The sequence below is a fragment of the Plectrocnemia conspersa genome, unplaced genomic scaffold (genome assembly GCF_051122295.1).
Source record: "Plectrocnemia conspersa isolate PC_06_02 unplaced genomic scaffold, ASM5112229v1 ptg000012l, whole genome shotgun sequence".
Taxonomy (NCBI): Eukaryota; Metazoa; Arthropoda; class Insecta; order Trichoptera; family Polycentropodidae; genus Plectrocnemia; species Plectrocnemia conspersa.
This window is the reverse complement of record NW_028277176.1, coordinates 10233367-10248697: the sequence shown is the minus strand read 5'-3', so window position 1 is coordinate 10248697 and position 15331 is coordinate 10233367. Positions and strand designations below refer to the sequence as shown.

The following is a 15331-nucleotide window of genomic DNA, read 5'->3' as shown; positions in this document are numbered from 1 at the left end:
TTTATCTTAGTTATTTAAAAAATATATTTGTTTAAGTTATTACTGTATTTTTGTAATACAAATTTACAAATTCATTTAGTTTTGAGTATCATAGTGTCAACGACAGTTCCCATAGACAAACAAACAAGTTCCTAAGTTTAGAAGCGAAACATATACCAAATCACCGTTGCAATCTCTTCTTAAATAAAATTCTCTTTTCAGTTTAAAAATAGATAAATAAAAATTGTGAATAGGTACTTGCATTTAAAATTTGTTGGACTTGAGTCATGTAATTCTGCCCCTGTTATAAACGTATATAATTAATAAGACCATAATGTGCATTAAATAATAATGTGTACTAATAATTGTAAAGTAAAAATCATAAATTTATAAATTGAAATAAAAGCTGAAAAAGTCTGAAAGAAATAGTAATATTTATTTATTGAACCTGTCGAGCCCACCATTTGAGTGTGAGATAAAACTTGTTGAATATATGTTGAAATATTTGTAAAACTATTCATCACGCTGACGTTATAAAGAATGTTTTTTAGAGATTCGTTTTTAAAATTGGCACCAGTTTTTCCAGCAATAGCCAATTTAATAGCTGACCGTTTTTTGCTCAGTTTGGTTTGCCATTTCACCATGAATGTATAAGGTATAAGGGTACAAACAAACATCGTAAGCAATCACTAATTCTGGATACCAACATCTTTGCTTCGGAAAAGCTCTTATGACAGGATTGAATTTTGAATCTTCACGAGTGCCCGTATCATCATTAAAATTGATTCATAATTACATTACACGTTTTTAATATGCATAGTTTTTTAACAGTTTAAAGTTGATTTTTTAAAATAATATTATTATTAACATTGCATGGTTTTATTTTTTTTATTGTTTGTGGTAGATGATAATACAACCACACAATTTTATCAAACATAATCATTTATAAAATCGGAACGGCGATATGAATTTTTAAATGACGTTTTGATTTAAACTTCCGAGTTAACGCAACTTTTTAAATAAAATTTTGTGAATAGGTACTTTTTCTTAATATAAATTAAATAAATATACATTTTAGGCGGATTATAACCATTTGAAAATGCGACCGTAGGGCCGGTTTCACACGTGTCGGATGGATTTGCCTGGCACCGGGCCAACGTCGTGTAGTGGGTGTGGTATTGTATGGGCTGCATCAGGCTGGCGTCAGATGAATTCGTCCGGCACGTCTGAAATGGTCAGTACTAGCCCATACAACACCACCCCCACTACACGGCGCTGGGCGAATCTATCCGGCACGTGTGAAACCGGCCTAAGGTTCGCACAAACATATTTCTTCATTTACAAGATTTTTATAAACTTATTTAAAATTTAAATCAATGGTTTCAGTTCAAGGATAAATTGTAGTTAAAGTGGCCACTTTATGTGTCTATTAGCTGTTTTTAACGATATTTGCTATTATCTTCAGAACTAGTTTAGTCATTTTTATTATTTACTTGATTTTATTCTTTGCTTCAGTTATCTTCTATTGTCACTCCTGTGTTATTCGTAACTTTACCTGTCTTAGCCTCTATTTATTAAAATGGTTTTGACTAGAGATGGTGAAATCATGTTAAAATTTTACTTTTAAGAATTTTTGAAGCAGAACCATTTATTTGTCGAAACTATGCGAAAAATGAAACTAGGTGTTATAATAAAAAACTGTATATCAAAAATAAAAAATATATTTACAACAAATTACAAAATAAATTAAAATAATAATTAATTAGCAACATTTTTCGAAAAATATTTAATATCAAAATGTAGCACACACAACAGACAATAAAATAAATCAAAGCATTAATACACATGTTCTTTCCATAAAAATATTTTCAAATTCCAGTAGAACGTCAAAAAAACATTCTAGTCAATTACTTAATAAATTATGAATTACACATTACTTAACAAATAAAAAGGCACATATTTTGACATTATATTATCATAATAAACATATTATTACTTAGATTATTCGAATGGTAACCATTGAGTGACAGACAATCCTGGCGTTGCGATAATCTTTTTCCACATGTCGGAATGTGTCACCTTTTCGCCAATAGCAACTTTTCCAAGATTTTCTTTGATAGCCATTGAATTTTTGCAACCCAAACTAATGTATATAATGATGTTGCTGAGTTTCTTGGAATCAAAACGGTGTCTTGCACAAGACGTTTTAGGGTCCCATCTTGCCGAAATCGTAGGGAAAAATCTATCACTTTTCCAATGTTTTTCGTTTATGCCATCAGATATTGAAGCTTTAATATAGAGCGGTTCTAAAAATAGAAATGCAATGGAAACATTAAAAAATATACAATATTTTAAATTAAATGTATAATTATAATTATTACCTTTATGTATTTCATGTTCTTGCATCGTTGCTATTGAGCACTTCATTTTATTAACTGTTACTTGGATAGTATCATTACATCCATCTTCACTTGAAGAGTATGTTATTGATACTTCTACTTGTCCTTTCTTATCTTGCTAAAATTATATTAAATTATCAATACATATGTTTATAAAATTATATTATTTAAACTATATATATGTATATTTACCATTGCAGTGGGAGAAGGTGCTAATCCACTACCAATTTGTTCAATAGGTCTCCAAATATCTGGAGTGCCCACTGTATTGTTTCTTAAGTCATTTTGAAAGATCTTTAGATCAAATTTCCAAGTGGCGGCTCCGACTGTCCGTCGTTTATCATTAGCACTGGTGCTGCTCTCGTCGCTTTTGTCAGACCTTTTGAACGACGATGATACGATCTTTTCGAATTTGGCTAATGTTGAATTGTTTTCGGATTCTTTATGGGAATTTGCAGCGTCAGGTTGTTTTTTTTTGTCAGATTGTTTCCTGTCTGTAGTCTTCGTTTCTAACACAGCATATATTGTCAAAGATACAAATCGACCGGACAATTGCGAAATGTCTGCTACTTCGTTTGTTTTCTTGTTATTTTTAGAGACGTTCAACGGAAACTTGAACTCTTCATTCCACACAGGCCAAGAAGTATCTTGTAGTTGTGTTTCGAATTTTAAATCGCCAGGAAATAATTTAACCTGAAAATAAAAAAAGGCATAAGTAAGAATTTTGGATATTTTTTTTTAAAAAATGTATATAGAATTTGTCACACTAAGCTAGTGATTTCCAAGATTTTTAAGTTCTCGGCGCTTTTTAAAAATTTAATTATTTTACTATATAAAAAATAAAGTAGTTTTTAAAATAACATAAAATTTCTTGTTTTAATTAATTTTAATTAACAAATATTCTGGATGCCGGACTTTCTCTTCAAATGAATAGTTTTAAGGAAAAACTATATTTCTTGCTCTCGGGGACCCGAATATTTAATTACGCCAGTGTAAAATAACCACATAGTTACTGCAAATTCTTCAAAGACATGTTATATTTATTTTGTCGATAAGAATAAAAATAAGCTAAACGCGTTTCATTGTTCGATTTGCGTATAGGTAATCTTTCTCAAAGTTTAAGTAAATATTTAAGTTACGATCGAATTTCAGAACACACCTATGAAAATTTCATGGCTAATATATATAGAAAAATAATATTATATCGAAGTGACATCATCCATATGATATCTAGGTCACGGGTGTCATTTGGACTTGTTAGCGAATATGAAATGCCTTACAATCCTTAAGCGGCGGTACTTAAAACGTACTACAATTTTACTTATTTTTTAAATCTGTGAATGGGTTGATCACGTAACTAGCGAGTCCAGAAAGGCATGGGTTAGATACCGCTATGGACCGAATTGCATTATTTTTAATTGCAGCGGCGATCTCAACACCTTACTTGCGCTTTACGCCAAGTTCTGTAGTAATTTTTACCTACATCTTTTCATTAAGACACTTTGACAGTTTCTTATAGTAAAATAAAAATATATTTTTTAGGATGGCAGCTTAAATATTGGGCGTCCAATTAAACACAGGCGTTTCTTTATCAAAAATTTCGAATTTTTAAGATTCGCTGCCGTTTAAACATTAAAATCTTTTCACAAAAAAATATGGCTTTTAATGAAAAAAAAAAAAACAGTTTTTTGCATGGAACAATTTTTTTTCAAATTAAAATTCAACCAAACATGTAGTCCGTTAGTTAGAGGGACGATTTTCACAAATATGCTTGGGTTCAAACCGCCCATATTTGAATGACACCAAAATCATGATGAGTTTCTTGAGTTGCAATTCGCGTTTGTACATAAAATATTATTTGCGGCCCAACATTCATTGTTATGGACCATTGCTATATACCTAAGACAGCAATAGAAGTGGTTTTACTGGAGTCGAAAAGCAGTAACGAGTTTAGAGAACAGTGCATCCAGAAGTGTCTAAAATGCAAATGATGGAATTTCAGTTAGGTTGGTTGGCGACTCCTACACTCAAGGTGAGCTACTTTCGATGTGACTTTAAATTTAGGGACATTCCTTCACTCAATCTTTTGCGGTCTTTCACTATTACCACAAAATTAGTAGCCACTTGAACCTCTATATAACCGTTTATTAAATGTTTTTATAAAAACAACTTAAATTCAATTAACAGAATCATTTATAATAGTCCAGTTGTACTAAATGAAAACTTTAAAGACTTATATCCTAATAAACGCCACATTGTATACTATTCAATGAACAAACCTAGTCTTATGAAGCTCCAATTTCTCTATATAATATATATATCTATTAGAGGTCGGTTGAATGGGATTGGAAAACGTTTACAGCATACAAGTATGTTGCCTTGTATGGAACTCATGATTGCGTAACGTAGCTCAAAATGGTCACGCCTGATTTCACAACCATCATTCGCGATAAAAAGCAACATTCATAATATGTATATAAATATATCGCGAAATTTCTGTATGTAAGATACAGATGTATCTTACATACAGATAATTACTATCTTAACATATTTTTAATGTATATACATTAAAAGTATGAGATAGTAATTATCTTGTTTTATTATTTTATATTTTTTAAATATTATTATTTTCTGAAATTAAACTACACTTTCCGATTGATCTGAAACTGATTCATCGATAAAACATCAACCAATGAGCCATCGCATTCTTGGTATAGATAGAACGATCACTGGTTCGTTTTCTTCAATATACATAAATGACGTTCCATTGAATTTTTAGTTGGATTATTTTTAGACAGTTCTTTCAAAAATACTTATGAATAATATTTGATATGAATGTTCAATATATTTTGGCAACACGTAATTAAACAAGGGTTATAAGTTGATACTCGAGATCTTTCAAATGTTTGAGCTATTATCGAGTTAATGTAAACACTGGTTGGGAGATTTTTTTATTTAAAAAATCAGTTGATTATAAAAACCTAAGGAGCAGTTTCGAGATGTTTATTAAAACATTTAGATTTCGAAATTTTATCGAGAGCAAATACTAGTATTTAAAAGTCAGACATTTAAAGTAATTACTAATACATATGTCTACGAACTAGGCCAAGAATTTAAATTTGAATTCGATTGCCCGTCATTAAAAAATCGTCTGGAAAATAATATAATATAACGAATTGAATTTGTCTAACCAACGATTGAGAACCAGTGTTTTTAAATATAATATACTAATCTTTAATTAAACTAAAAAAAAATAATTCTCGCAGAAACATTGCAATTGCAAATTAATGTTTTCCTGTGTAAAATAAAATATAATAAGCTAGTCAGTGACAAACTCTTTTCGGAACCGAAATTCTCAAGCAAAAAGCGAAATGAAATTAGATTAATTATTTTACGTTGCATAAAAACAGATTGCGATAGAGTCTGCGCTACTAAAACTTTCACACTTTCTCAAACTATGTGAACATAATATTACTTAGGTTAGATTAGTCGTTAATTTTTTTAAATAAATAGCTTATTATCGGTTAGGTTTTTAAATTGCATAACATTCTTAAAAACAGGGTCGTCATTTCAGGTTTTTCCAGTTGGGAGATGAGTGGGGGGGGGGTGGGGTGGAAAAGTTGGCCAATCAATGGTTGTTTTTTTAATATTTCCATTTCATTAAATTACATGCATTTTTCTGGTCAAATTACTAGTCCACGTTAAAAGCAATAAATTCGTGCCATCGCAGTAGAAACGCATATTATCTGAAGTTAGACTTTTTATAACAATATTACGATTTATAATAAGTGATAATTGTTTTTGCATTCTCCTATTGACCAAATTCGGTTTGATTACATTTTGTCTAGCACTCTTATATCAGAAGTCCATAGTAATATCGGTAAGGACGGCTATCGTATTTTTAAAACATAGTGTAATATCCAAGTGCAGATAAACTATGAAGCAATATGCGACGTCTGTCTGTACTTTTTCCGCTTATTTTCCCGTAAGAGATAAGTTAGCTTAGTTTTTATTTTGGACTTGGCCTAAATAAATAATTATAAGTATGTACTACGTATGGAAAGTTGAAATCATATAATTTTAATAGCACCTGCCAGATAAATTATATTTTCACTGGTAAAAATATATATCTACCGGTGAAAATGTATTCCGATATGATTTTATTGTAATGACATATTTTAAAAAATATTTTCGGGATTGATTCGAGACTGTTTTCTATAGATTTTTTTTGGTAGATTAAGAATTTCTGTTTTAGAATCAGGGACGTCATTTCAGGGTTTTTCAGAGGAAGGGGCAAAAATAGGCCAGTCAGTGGTCGTTTTCATTAAGATTCATAATATTTCATTAAATGTTCTCAAATGACGTTTCCGTTGTTTAGAAATATAGTTTAGTGTCATAGGAGCATATCTCTATCCAAATTTACGGTATTAGCAATGGCTATCTAGTAAGTTATGAGAACAAAAGTTTGACTTTCGAAAGCCATCAATTATCATAATTTACCACAACATTAAAACTCTTTAAATCTTGAACTATTTCTGTTTGCATCTATAATAAAATCTGTAAATATTCATAAACCTGTATTATCCCTTTTATTTCTGGCGATAGAGTGGTGATTCATAAATACAACCTAAACATATATACATTGTCATTTCTACACGAAACAAACATATTTTTTTAGCTTTGTTGCTGCCCCCGAGAAGTGTCACAATGTTTTTTTTATTCGATATATGTAAATACATAGAGAATGAAAATATGATTCAATATTAAATTTTAATGTGGCTGATTTTCTCGGGGTCGCCCTTTGAGCGTTAGACTAAATATTATCACATTGACTTGTTTAAAGTACTCATTATTGTAGATATTTGTGACTTGCTAAATCACCATAGTTATACAAGCACATGTGCCGAATGCTTATTTGAGCGTATTAGGACCACTTGTAAATCGATATAAACAATTATATAGACACTTGCAAGTGACAAGGAGTATCTATTACAGTATTGCCAAATTTCCAGCTGTTTGAATAATAGTCGTTACGTAAGATATTTAACAACTAATAGCCTGTTTCCACCCTGAAGCGCCGCATTGGCCAGACGGCCGAGAGTAGGAAGAACGAAGATTTACCTTAACTTTAAAACATAGTGTACTCGCAACACTCACTTTGCTTACGACTGAATTGTGGAGTTACGCTGAGTTTCGGCCAAGACGTCCTAAGAAAAACCAGAAAATAGCCACTTTCGATTCAGTGTCAGTCACGAATTCGACCAGATCTTCTATACTAAGACAATGTGACGTAGACAAAGCTACGAGAAAAAACACGTAGTATATATATAATGCAAGTTTCACACAAATTTACATTTTTTTAACCATAATTGAATACCATGATATTTCATTAGCATTTAAAAAAAATATTAAATACACGTAAAAACATTATTATGCCTACAAGGTACCAATAGCAACTACCGGTCGATCAATTTTTATGAATATTTTATAAGCATATCTACTTGATGCTATGAATTGTTAATTTTTCAAGATATATTATACGCATTAGTATCTTTTGCCTTGTCATATAATTATTCAATTTTCCTTGAAAATTACAGAAACATCCGTAAAATTGTAATATTAAAGTTTTTGTACGAAATAAGTAATATATTATCTATATATCTTATAAAATTGAATTAGAGAACCACACATTTCGCCCACACGTGTATAGACCAACGCGTCATTAATTGAGGGCAATTTGTATTATCTACTAGCACACCTTCATGTGAATCGTTTTACTGTTAAAATATGCTACCACGACCTTTATGAAAACCGTAAAAATATTTATTGTTATCAGTGACGCGTGGCGAATAAATAATATTTGCCATTGTTTAGCTATTTTCCCAGGTTTTTAGAAGACTGCCGATGTGCAGAATTAAAAGGTGTATTTACGATATGTATCAAGTTTAATCTGAAGATATTAAATAATAATTTAGTAATACGTTTATCTATTCTATAAATACTATTGTGCAAGAAATCTGCAAATTATGTTAGAAGGGATCGTACTCATTAAAATGCACATTTCCATTAGCAAAAAACACAATGTAATTATTATAATATTCTAATCAATGCAATTGACATTGATGCATATTTATTCAAAGTCAATATTCTCGTTAGCTCATCACAAAAGAAATGACTAAGAAATAATTGCATTGTAAATGCATTCTTCGTATAATATTAACTCGACAGATTAAGCAGGAAGTTCTCTATTGCAGCTATTATTTAATGTCGTTTATATTTATTGATGCATAAAACTAACCATAAATTAAAATAAAGATTCAAACATAGTTAAAATTGTATGCCAAGCATTTGGTTCTAATTTTTAGTTACAGTTTTAATTGAGCACAAAATCATATTACCACGACTAACGAGTGCTTTCTTTCCAATTAAAAAAATATTTAGGATTATATTCTTCTATAGCCTTCTAATTTAAAGAAATAATGAATTATATATCGCACCACAGTAATTTTATCACATAAGATAAACGCGGCTTTGAATAAAGAACGTATACTTCTATCATATTTGGAATTTAGATAAGTTAATGGTTAAAACCAATATTTACTTAATAGGCGATAAATATCGCGAGTAGCGATTATTTAATTAACAACGAATTATTAACAAATTAAATATACATAGCTCGTTATGAGATAAATATCTCTAGATTGTCTACATTTCACGAATTTTTTTGGTCCATCTTGTATGTGTACATTACAATTACAATCTAAACTTTTTAATCAACCAAAATTAAAAAAAATATATAAATTCAATGTAAACATTTTATACTTGCTTTCTACAGAAGCAAAAACAGTTTTCTGATATTAAACAAATATTATTATTTTTTTATCAAAAAATATTGATTGCAACACTATGCTGATAATAAGCTCTTTCATCAAATCTTATCATTTCAAAGCAGTAAATGCTACTTTAAACATATTAAATGCGCAAACAATTTATTTAAAATACCCAATATACAATAATAGGCTAGAGGGAGTTTATTTATTGAAAATATGTTTTGTAGACATAAAATAAAAAAAAACTCTTTTTCAATTTATTCGTAAGGGGGTGCGAGAGAGCTAACTAGCGAATATCTTTGTAGGCGTAGCAGCACTAGGAAGAGGAAAGAATTATTGAAGAAGTACAAAATAAGTTCACAGTAAAAGGGTTAGTCGGTGTGTTAATAAATAAACTTTTACGATGATATCGTGAAATTTATCAAGAAAAAATAAATAAAAAACAGATCACACTGACATTCCACAGCTTTTAATAACACTACAGATAACTCCGATTATGACACTGACGACCTTAAAGGATTCGATGACTAAAATGTTATTATGCGTGTAGTTTTTTATGAATATTTTTTTGTATAAAATGTGCACAATTTTTTCTCGTTTTGTGGGAGGTCCACCCAGCTGCGCAGTTAGCGCCAAGGTCATTTAAACGGCAATTTCAAACTTATGAAAAGGAAATAGCACCGTGTTTTGACAAAATGATTAATAACAATAGAATACTTGCGTAACTGAACAGATCTTATTAGCACGCTCGTGATCCGCTCGTAATAAACAGAAAAACTACCATTTTGTGCATAAGGATGCAATAAACAATGCGTCTATCCACCGTAAAAACCGCTATTGTATTCTACCTCTTGCATTAATGACTTTTAAATGTGTTCATCTTGAACATATTTCATTGGTTTAGTATGCAAGCGATGCAATTGGCCAAACAAGATCTGTTCTGTGATTCGCCAGAGGCGACTCAAATCAATAGTATAAAATATCACATCAGTAGACGATCAAGCTATGCGAGACGAGAGTCAGAGATGATCACGCTGACGATGATTCAAAATGAGGTGATCAACCGATCGATATCAACCTTCGGAATGTGTTCATCTATTAAATTTTACTCTTTTAAGGCGTAAACACATTTTGTTGATCAAAAATACAAGTACCACAATAGTCAACTGATCTCTGTATTGTTGTAATTCGCTGGAGATGTCCCGAATTAACCGTACAAAAGGTCTAACACTGAAGAGAGAGAACTGGAAGACGATCGAATGATCAGACGAGAGACAGTTCAATTCGGCGACGAGATGACGCTCCTGCGAAGAGACGGCCTAGAGACAGTCCTGCGAGTCGAGACGAGTAATGACCTCAAAGGACCATCCCAATGATCATCCGCCACTGCTCCACCAGCGCTCGGAACAAAGAATATAAAACTCACTAATATTTCGTTTTGGAATATATATATATATATATATATACTATATCTTGGCTGAAAAGTCACACCCCTTTAGAATAAAAACATGTAAATTAAAAAAAACCGTAGATAATTGTATTAATTGTAAAAACTAAATTTTAATTATCCATTGTTAAAATTGCAATAAATATGCGTCAAAACGTTCCTATAAATTTTAAACGTCGGAAATCATTTTTAGGGGTTGGGGTTCTGTTGTATTTAAAAATATATATGCATTTATTGTTTGGCAGGTACGATGGTAACATTGAAAAATATGGCGTTAAATCAGAAAAATCTTATCAACACAGATGAGATCATACCTCGGTTTGAATGACCTTGTATGAAGAAGCGTAGATTCTCATGCATTTTCAATGACAAAAAGTATATTAAATCACATTGTTTACTGTTTTACTTTGAGCTATAAACACGCAATATTAGCGTAGTGAGGTCCTGGTATCTGGACAATCGCCAGGGGCGTCGAGAGTATGAATTTAAATTATTAATATTAAATTAAATACAAACAAACGATACAAGTATAAAATCAATAAATAAAATAAAATTATCTATATTCTTTACAAAAAACAATAATTCCCAGCGACGAGGTTTTATTAAGTTTATAAGTTAGGCATTTTAGAATTTTTTTTATCGTTTTGAAATATATTACGCGAACTCACTTAGTAATTCATTACGCGATTTTGCCTTCAACTCCTGTATGGGCACAAAACACCGTTCGTTCAATGTCTTCATTATCTACAGGAGGCCATATCTAATGAATTAGTAGTGAGTCGGTACGTTATCGTGGTGCAAATATAAGATAAGTTTGCTTACAATTATATCAGTTTTCTTCAGATTGTCTCACACAAAACAGTATAGCCAATTAATAACAACCTTGATATTCGATTGAATTAGACGTGCTTTTTAGTCTCAGTTAGCAAAGCATATATATTTAGACGAATCGGAACTTTGTTTCGGTATCATATCAAAATATTATCGATTCAACAATTCAATTTTTTGAAGATTTTGTTGAAAATTTAATTTAAAAGAGATTCTAAATTCTTCAGCAATCTTTCTAATATATTGATTCAGTTATTAGTTCAATGTTTTTAATTTTTTTCATCGGTGGTTTATGAGCATTTTAATTACGTATTTGTTCGCTGGTCGCTTATAGAGCGGACGCAACGTTCTGTATTCGTAAGATGTTTAAATATTTTTAATAAACTATTTGTCATGTTTTTTTCTAATAACCTTTTCACTACGAATCTATGCATGCCATGGCTAGCAACGCCCAGGTGCAGATTGCTTACGATTTACGCCAACAAATTCAACAAATATTTCAAAAAAACACTTCAGATGTAAATTGACACGTTTAAAAACAGGGCCGCGCACGGAAAAGTTCCCTCTAATTATAATTGTATTCAACATTAACAAGTAATTGTAAAAAGTAATTTTAAACATATTTTCAGCCTTATGAGTTCAACAAAAAATGAAGACATTACCAAGAAAAATGGAAACATGAATATTCTTTTGACTCGGGATAAATGCTGTTGCTTAATATGATAATTAACTGTGGCGATTGTGAAAAAAGGAAAAGTCGAACGACATTTTCAGACAATACACTTCAAATATGAAGCATAATATCCAAGAAATACTGAAATACGCCAAGCAAAAATTAAAGATTTAAAAGTTATTTATCGTTGCAGCTATATATGTTTATAAAAGCTATTCATAAACCATTTAAGAGTAATCATTGCATCTTTGATAATATGTTAAATATTAATTAAAAATAAAAAAGCATTTGTGATGGAAATTTGATTAAAGAATTGTTTTTGGCGGCTGCAGATTCATTGTTATCAGATTTTAAAGATACAAATATATTGTTAATCAAATTGAAGATATACAATTTTCGAGAAATACTTTTTCTTTACAATTTGATGAATCAACTGATGTGACGAATACTGCACAATAATTGAAATTTACTCAAATGGTATTTGAAGATTTTTCAGTAAAAGAATAATGTTTTGAAGTAATACGCACATACAAAATTTCCCATTTATAAATTGTTTTCGAGAAGGTCGCAATAATGGTTTTATTTATATGCAAGCAAGATGATAATAATGCAAACTATTTATCATACCACTGAAAGTTTTATGTTCAAAGAGACCTAGTACAGATAATATTATAGAAAGATTATCTTTAAAATAGTCAATTCTATACGAGGCAGTGCCTTTCAGAGACGCCTATTTAGATGAGAAAACAAGGATAAAAGGCAAGGAACTTTTGTTGCACAATAATGTTTGTTGGCTTAGCAGAAGTCGAGTCCTTATGAGGTTTTTAGTTTTTAGAAGACATAAAAATCCTTTCTGATAGAGGTGATAGTTAATTACTAACAATTAATAAACAAAGAGTGGTTATTTAATTTATCAATCTTAGCAAGCTTTAGCTTGAAACTCAGTGACTGGAATCTTGAATTACAAGGCAAAGATAAAACAATATTAGATATGATAATCTTCATTAATGCTTTTCACCAACTTATAATGGAGTATTTAAGCATTTTTCGAGCATTGAAAAATATTTGCAATATACATACATACATATATATATATTTGTATTATATATATATCCTGAGTAATTTAAAGGCAGATTCGAAAATTAGAATGAACTGACTTTAGAATGATTTACAATTAAAATCGAACAATTGTATTTAAAAATATGTATACTAAAAATTACACTAATCCTTACAAATGCGGTACAAAAATTTAAGCCCGCTTTTTCTGATATTATAAAATCGGATATACAAAGTTATTTGAGTGATGAGCATATTGATCAGTAAAAACATTTTATGTTAATTTTATATGAAATAAGTGTGACACATTGTTTGTAAAAAGGTTTTACATCCATGTCCCATAACAAATTTATGTCATCAGATCACAACACGTAAACTGTATTTGTGCAATACGTGTATAATATAATACCACCGAGGCTAAGATTTGTTTTGAACTATAGTAAATAAAATTTTACCTTGGCCACATATCCTTTAGCCGAAGACAGGCCGAAGAGAGAAGGCAGGTGCCTAGCTCCTATTAGAGTAACGTGTACGCAGTTGGTGGTCTTGTTATAGATGGCTTTGAATCCAATCTCGGGCTCTTGACTACCGCTGCCCTCGAGCCGATCGCTCCTCTTCGAGTTGAATATGCTTTTCACTTTCAACAGTGAAAACGCCATTCTGATCAATTGTACAATGTATTTTTAGCACATGTATGACGAAGACAATTGATGAACTAGCGGAATGTTTACACGCGCGCACAACACACCGACGCACTTTCAAAACTGACACTTGAAACTTTAGTTGGGTGGAATGCGCGGCGAGTGAGTGTGACACGTTTCCAGCCTGTCGTTGACAAATTTAAATAAATATTATTTTTAATAAATTCTGTGGACTCGATTCAAAATTTACCAACTCTAATTCTTATTTTTATTTTATTTTATAGTTCGCTACGGCTCCATAATTTATTTATATTGATTTATTATTAATGATATAGGTACAAATAAAAAAGTAAGTACATTCGTACACACACAAATAAATTTAATAAAAAAATTATAAATAATATGCAATAAGCAATATCTTCATTCAAAAATAAATATATTATAAAAATATATAAACATTTATTAAAAAAAATAATTTAAAACGGTAAAAACAATTAGATAAATTCAATTATATTTTTTTAAAAGAAAACAGTAATTAAATCTTATGCCGTTATTTCCCATTCGTGTTCATGATCTGAATGAAATTAAATAACAAAAAAATAAAAAAAATAGAGTTGGAGTGGTCTATTATTTTTACCAAATGTCACGTCTCCGCGACTCCAGCTCCAACTTCGACTCCGTAGCCCTGATTTTATATTTAAAAAATATATTTTCTGAATCTCGTATACTATTACTGACAATTTATCATATAAGCTACATTCATATTAGTTATTATGGCTAAAACTTGATGGCACTTTGGTAACACTGACGTGTCGGCAGCGGGGGCAGCACGTTTTTTTGTGAACTTTTATAAAAGACAACGCCCTCATTCACAGTTCATTCTAATATACTCGCGATAAAATAGTAAAGCAGCGGCTCAATCTAAAGGCATGCACACCATCGTGTCGTGACGTGGCGCTTGGTGTCGTGTGATAGCGGTGAATATGCACATCTATCTGTTCTGTCGGGACGCGTTCCCGCGTTTTTCAAATAAGTATAGTGTGTTTTTGTGAATCAGTATAGCCGTGTACGCAGTGGCGTAGCTAGGGTATGTGCCGCCCAGGGCGATCCTGAAAATTGCCGCCCCCCCCCATACATTTTTTGCAGAGTCATAAAATCAGCATTTTTAAAAATAATAAATTGGTTATTATTAAGCTCTTGTTATTCGTGAATTTATATATGTTTTAGTGCATTTAAGGTTAAGAACCACACTAAACGATCCCATCGCGAATATGCCGCCCCCAAGCAAGTGCCGCCCGGGGCGGCCCGCCCCCTCCGCCCCCCCATAGCTACGCCACTGCGTGTACGCCTACAATGCTTTCGTCAGATTCGAATAATGATTTTAAAGATGTTCCGTTTCTGATAATGTTAAAACTATTTGATAAGAAGAAGAAGCAGAGGAAAAATAAATATTGAATTTATCTAATTAATAAACTAAG

The 15331-nt window shown here is 31.0% G+C and overlaps 1 protein-coding gene across 1 annotated transcript; it reads right to left on the bottom strand.

Moving 5' to 3' along the window:
- Positions 1-1746: 1746 nt before the first annotated feature.
- LOC148228172 (uncharacterized) lies at positions 1747-13996 on the bottom strand. The gene is made up of 4 exons (XM_088199621.1): positions 13668-13996; positions 2571-3071; positions 2361-2496; positions 1747-2285 (listed from the first exon to the last, which is right to left on the bottom strand). The coding sequence occupies exons 1-4, from the start codon at positions 13869-13871 to the stop codon at positions 1981-1983; spliced, it is 1146 nt and encodes a 381-aa protein (XP_088055747.1). The 5' UTR covers positions 13872-13996; the 3' UTR covers positions 1747-1980.
- Positions 13997-15331: the final 1335 nt, after the last annotated feature.